Source organism: Mycteria americana, chromosome 4 (genome assembly GCF_035582795.1).
Source record: "Mycteria americana isolate JAX WOST 10 ecotype Jacksonville Zoo and Gardens chromosome 4, USCA_MyAme_1.0, whole genome shotgun sequence".
NCBI lineage: Eukaryota > Metazoa > Chordata > Aves > Ciconiiformes > Ciconiidae > Mycteria > Mycteria americana.
Genome location: NC_134368.1, coordinates 42388194 through 42394198, shown reverse-complemented (window position 1 = coordinate 42394198; position 6005 = coordinate 42388194). Strand labels below are relative to the sequence as shown.

Below are 6005 nucleotides of genomic sequence, written 5' to 3'. Positions count from 1 at the left end.
GTGGGTGTGTCTGTAACTTATTTAGTGAGTTACTTGTACCTAATAGTTAAGCTTTGACTAATTCTGTAATAATATTAAAATATTTTTCAATTAAAGTGTGCCAAGAATATATTTATGAATGTACTTCAAGTTCTCATGATGCAATGCCTTTTAAAAAAAAAAAGCTGTAGCAGACTTGGCAATAGATTCTTTTTCCTAAGGTAAAAGGCTTTAAATGACAGTTCCAGTTGTTAGCTGGGCAGAAATGGCTGAATAACATTTTCTTTTTCCCTTTTGGAAACAAGAATTGATGGGGGATTTTCTGATTTGTTTATTCATCTTGTCATTGCTGGGATATATGCTTCCAAGCACCGAGGCCTTCCTGCTCCTATATTAAAATGGAAAAAAATGCAGCTCTCGAATTTCAAAGCTATAAGTACGGATGAAAAGACTGCTGCAGCTTACTGTGCCGAGAAATCCTTCCACTTGGTAAGAAATCCTTTAGCTGCTGACTTTTCCATTCATCTACATAGAATGTGGCTAAGAACTTAATTGGAGGATGGAAGACAGAGTCTGTGCTGGGTCAATATGGTATCTTCTAATAGGCATACTATTTGTTTTTCATTGCATGCATTAGCTCAGGCCTGTTTAAAAAAAAAAAAAGGAAAGGGGAAAAAAAAACCAAGCCAAAACTTATGGTAACATATGAGAAAAATATCCAGCAATCTTTTGCATTTAATTGAATATCTTAGTAAAGTCTGATGTTGAAGACGGTATTATGAATGACTTCTTGTATTGTTGTTTAGCTGTTGTGCCAGTCTAAATGTGTGGTATATGGAATATGATTTCTTTCTGCTTTAAGCTGTGCACGTAGATTGAAGAAAAGGCAGAGGGAGAAGAGTTCTCATCTTAAAGCAGAGGAGGACGTAGCTTCAGCTTGTTCAGTTAGCATTTGTTGCAACTCTTAACCTTATCAGATGTTTAAAAGCTTTTTCTTAATTTGGGAAAAATGAGGAAGCAGTATTTCTGTGGTCTAATCTGCTCAATGTTGTGAGTTTTTTTGAAAACTACTACTTTGCTGGCATCACTGCAACTAAGATGCTCCATTTAGCTTTTTTGACCCATGACACTTGCATAGAACTGAATGATGATAAACCCTAACCTCCAACTGGCTGCCTTCCCAGTAGCTCTCCGTGGCCTGATTTCTTTCACTTGCAGCGTCTTATGTATTTCCACAATAAAATTCTGCGATGTTGGCCTAAGTTCAAGACAGTTAGTGATATCTAGCTAGTGGTAGCTAAAATTGGTATTCCTTTGAAGAGATGTTTTAGTGCCCATTTCACTACAGTGACTATAAAGTTGTTTGCTAAATATCCTTTGCACAAATTGGGCTTGTAATCTTCAAAGCGCTAGTTGAGGAAACAGCTAGGGAACCTGGCCGTGGATAGGACATCTGAAGGAGAAAGGCTTTTTCTCCAAGTGCGTGGCAGGGGTGAATATTCTCACCTAGGCCTGGCGGGATCTGTAGAAGAAGCTTTGGGAGGGAAGGAGAGTGGAGAGAGAAAGAACAGCAAGTTTCTATGGGAAGTCAGTCTTGGAGCAGTAGCCCAAGTGACCCTGTCCTGCTGCACGTGGAAAGGGGCAAAACTGTTCTCCAGTGGATTATGCATTGTCCTTAGCCAGCAGTGGTGGAAGGAAAGTAACTGAAAACCACCTACTAACTTTACTATCCAGATTTGCATCTGCCTTATATTTTTTTTGTTACTGCTTCTTTGGAAAGCTGTGAATGCTGGGCATATGCAGCATGATTCATATAGAAACTAGATGGCACAACCAACAAAAGTTACATGCGCTGCTAGAAGCTTACAGAGGACTCTATACAAGAGCAGATACCATATGTTTTCTTAGCAGAGCACTGACTTTGGATATTTTGGCTGTGGGTTGCCAGGTTTATGGGTTTTTTTTACCCTTAATTGATGATTTGGTGGGAAGCCCAAATGACTCAGGAATAATTACACAAACCAGGCTTAAAAAGCCTGGTGACACAAACTGTTTGTTTAACAGTCAGTAGCCTAAAAATTACTTGGCAAAAATAGTACACACAGATTTACTTGAAACATTTATTATTAGCTATGTATAATCACCCCCCTCCCCCACTGGCCAACCCTCGTTTACTAACAGAGGAAGAAAAACACTCATTGTGATATTTCATTCTGCATGTGAAATAAGTCGGGTGAACTGCTGGTAGCAGTTTTCATGGTGTAATGTTGCAAGGTTATTAGATGAGCAGTACACTTTAAGTGGAAAAAAGGAAATATTTACATCAGTACTGCACACCCTCCATGTGACTGACTTGATAGCTAAAGAGCTTTTATTTGTAAGGCAATAAGCCAGGCTTGCTGCCTATAAGCCTGGCTTGTTCAAGTGGCTTTCCTTAAACTTACAAAGGGACATAAATGATGGGCTGTTTTTCTCTCGCACCGTAATCAGTATTGGCATGTGTTGAGAGGTGACTGTATATCTACAGCCTAGATCACGATTCCTCTTAAACATTAAGATGATTACTCTTCATATTTTGAGATACCTCTTGGTCTTCACTTCACGAGCTACTTCCCCACACAGGGCTAGCCTAAAAATAAAAAGCCAGCATTTTAACTTAATTCTGAGGTACTGTATTTCAAACAAGGCTTGATTAAAAAAGCTGCTTGAGTGTGGATTTTTATGTTGCCTTAACAGACCTTGCGTCAGTCCCGTCCTCTTAGACGCCTTTCTGAATATATATGATATTGTAACTGTTCTAGTATTTTAAAAGTTCAATGTTAAGATTAAACAATTTAAGGTTTTACAGGTTCCATAGTTAATGCAGGTGACCAGTTAGACATAATTAATACCTAAGTGCGCTTTAGTACTATTAATGTGAGTTTTGATGACTTTTTTTTTTCCCCAGTGGAATTTTCAAACATGAACGGTGAAAGTTTGCCTTTTGTATGTGCATGCATTTTGTTTAAAATGCCCAAACAGAACACGGGAAGCTGTCTGCAGATGTGCCAGGTACTGAGGAGCTTCAGCTTAGAACAACACTAACTGTGTGGTGGCAGTAGAGCAATAAAAAGCTGTACTTGCAGAAGGTTGCTACAGGAGACGCGTTCTTAACCGCATGAAGGCTTAAGCTTGGAGTTTCTTCATCAAAACTAGTTGAGAATGTTGTGCCAAGTAACACGAGTTAGGCTTTTTGCTGGGGGATGCGTATTAGGATGCATTAAGAGCTTGTACACTCTTTTACACCGTTATGGAAATTAAGGCAGCTACCACATTTGAAAAGTATTTCTTACATACTTAAGATTCCAAAAAGGTATTGAAAGGAAATTTTTCTACAGTGTAAAAAGAGGCACTGTCTTATGGTTAGGAAGGTTTTTTTTGTTGGTGGTTGCTTTGGTTTTCCCCTTGAAAGCATTATTACGTGATTGTAAAATGATGTCTGTTGTCTTCACCAGCAGGCTTGATGTCCATCATTGACTGTTGCAGGGAATCACAAAAGATATCTTTGGTCCAAAGAAAATATCCCTGAAAGATATTACCAGATATTTAAATAATTAGATTATTGCTTTATCAGAGCTTTAACATGACATTCATTTCCAGTTGTGGGGTTTTTTTTAGCTTTTGGTGGGATATATGTGGAATTAGTGTGTTTGTGGGATGCCCTTCCAGCAACGCAAACGCAACTGCAGGTCTGCATGAAGATACTGTATTTCTACCTCTGCTGGCCTGGTTTGGAAGTGATGGCAAAACTTCCATTGACTCCACTGAGAGTGCCAGGACTCCGCCCTGGTATTTTAGCTTTGATAAAGTAAACTTAACAAATACATAATTTTGGAAAAATAAAGAGCTTCCGCATGTGCGTGCATACTGTTTAGTGCAATTTATCCTGAGAGCAGACCTGCAAAGTAGGTCCTCAGTCCCTCAAGGTGGTTGAAGGATGACCTCTTTATGTATTTGTATCAAAGTAAGAGGCTTTCTTAGGCTGCTCAAAGCTCAGAGGTTGAAGCTGAAAACCCAAAGTGTGCTTCAGGGTGAGGACACCATATCTAGTTTTAGGGAGAGTGAGATATGAAAAAACTTACTTAAACCCTGCTGTCAGTTTGAATGTGAGGTTTCTAGCTTTAGAAGCCATTCCCACTTCATTCAAATCTGGTCCCCTACAAGAGTGCTGAAAAGTTGCCTTTTATTGGATTTTAGGAGACTTGAGAAACTTGGATGGTAAGAGGAGCACGCATAAAAAGTCATTTTTGCTTGCCTATATAATGCCCTTGCATTTGAGTGTCCCTGAAGTATTAATAAGTTTTGAAATGTTGATATTTTTAATCTAAATTTCCTGGAGAAAAGATGTTGCTGGAAAGCTGAATGAAATAATACCTCTTAATGCATTTTTATTACTTCAAACCAGTATGGGCTAGTGGTGTTTATAAACTCAATATTAATTTTATTGAGATGTACGTCCTTTCTGTAAAACAACAACAAAAAAACCCACATTCAGTGAGAGCTTCACCATTCTGCTTTGTCAGCAGTGCCAGCGAGCCAGAGAAGTGTTGACATTCTTGGACTGAATCTTTTCCCTCCCTTGCAGGCGTTTGTGAACCTCTTTTCCCCCCTTGTGTTCTTTCCTACTTTAAACAGCTGTCTTTACAGAACCATTTATCCAACTGACGTATGTGCATATGCCTTAGAATAGCAATACCATTCTTTACTGTGGAACAGAAATCAAATGGTCTTGTTTATGGTCTGGAAAACAGCTTCATTGCAAAGTGCTGTGAATAAGGATTTGATGTAGTTCTTGTACTTAGTTTAGATCAAACAGAAAAGTCAAAAGTTGGGTGATTTAAATGCTAAAGTCCCCTATAGTAGGACGTGCATGTTTACAAAATATGCTAAGCGAGTCCTAGGTGAGACCCTGAAAAACAAAAACTGAAAACTGGCAGCATATCAGGTAACTGGCTATATCTTGATATCATTTCAAACCATCTGAAGTGATGCATTTCTTTAAAATGATAGCTGATTCCTCCAGTGGAAACTGTAAAACAATGGAAATATAACGGGTGGTCATACAGAACTGTACAAGTGTGTATGAAATGAGCATGGTCTTACTTTGGGCAGCAGAGCAATTCATTCAAGTTGCAGTAACAGATCACCTCGCAGCCCTTCCCTTCCCAAAAGTGATCTCGCAGACCATCATCGATTTGTCGAAGGTTCTCCGTGCCTTCGGGGATGTTGTGACAGCTGTGGTCTTTGAGGGCCCTCTTGTAACAAGAGGGACGCCGGGCAGGCACGGCGGGGGTACCCAGGAGGGTGCTCAGCAGGAGCAGGGCCGGGACCATCTTCATTTTTGCGAAGCTTCCTGCAGCAGGGTGCTAAAGAGAAATGAGGTATGTGACACAGGTATAGCTGTTGAACAGATCTCTCTCCCCAATTTGCTTTCTGGCTTGCGTTTTTCTTTTCTTTCCTGTGAACTTTGAGAGGTTTGAGCCTCTGTGCTGGAGAGTGTTTTCTCCTAGGAGGTAAATAATATTGCAGCAGAATTGATATTCATTACTTTCTGTACAACCTTGGGAATCCTTTCATCGGGAATTGAGGCTTCTGTTGCTGGCAATTTTGTTGTTTCTTTGGCCTCTCACCTTGAGAAAATTGCTTTGAGCTGGCCACGTTCTCTCAGTGGTGTGAGTGTATTGATTGCTACCAAACCAGGGGAAAATGTCTGGGTGTGTTTCCTTGCCTTCCTGGCCATTTTGCCTGTTGAAACAAGAGTCACTCACATAAAATTAATAGTATCTTTCCCTATCAAAGTTGTGGAAAAACTGTCTGCTGATTGAATCCTCTGTCATGGACTGCTCAAGAAACCGAAGCATTAAACAGCAAAGGAGGCTGAAGCTCTCTGCAGTGCTGTCCAGGACACTGGCCTCTAATTCCTCCACTGCAGGCTCTGGTATGATACAGCATTGCTGAGAATTTTCTCTTTTTTAATCTCTTTTTTT

General features: G+C 39.8%; 1 protein-coding gene across 1 annotated transcript; it reads right to left on the bottom strand.

Moving 5' to 3' along the window:
• Nucleotides 1-3405: 3405 nt before the first annotated feature.
• Nucleotides 3406-5758, bottom strand: SCRG1 (stimulator of chondrogenesis 1). The gene is given in 4 exon segments (XM_075499242.1): nucleotides 3406-3543; nucleotides 5122-5384; nucleotides 5649-5701; nucleotides 5704-5758. Coding segments are annotated over 4 exon segments (426 nt in total). The 3' UTR covers nucleotides 3406-3488.
• Between the last annotated feature and the right edge of the window lie 247 nt (nucleotides 5759-6005).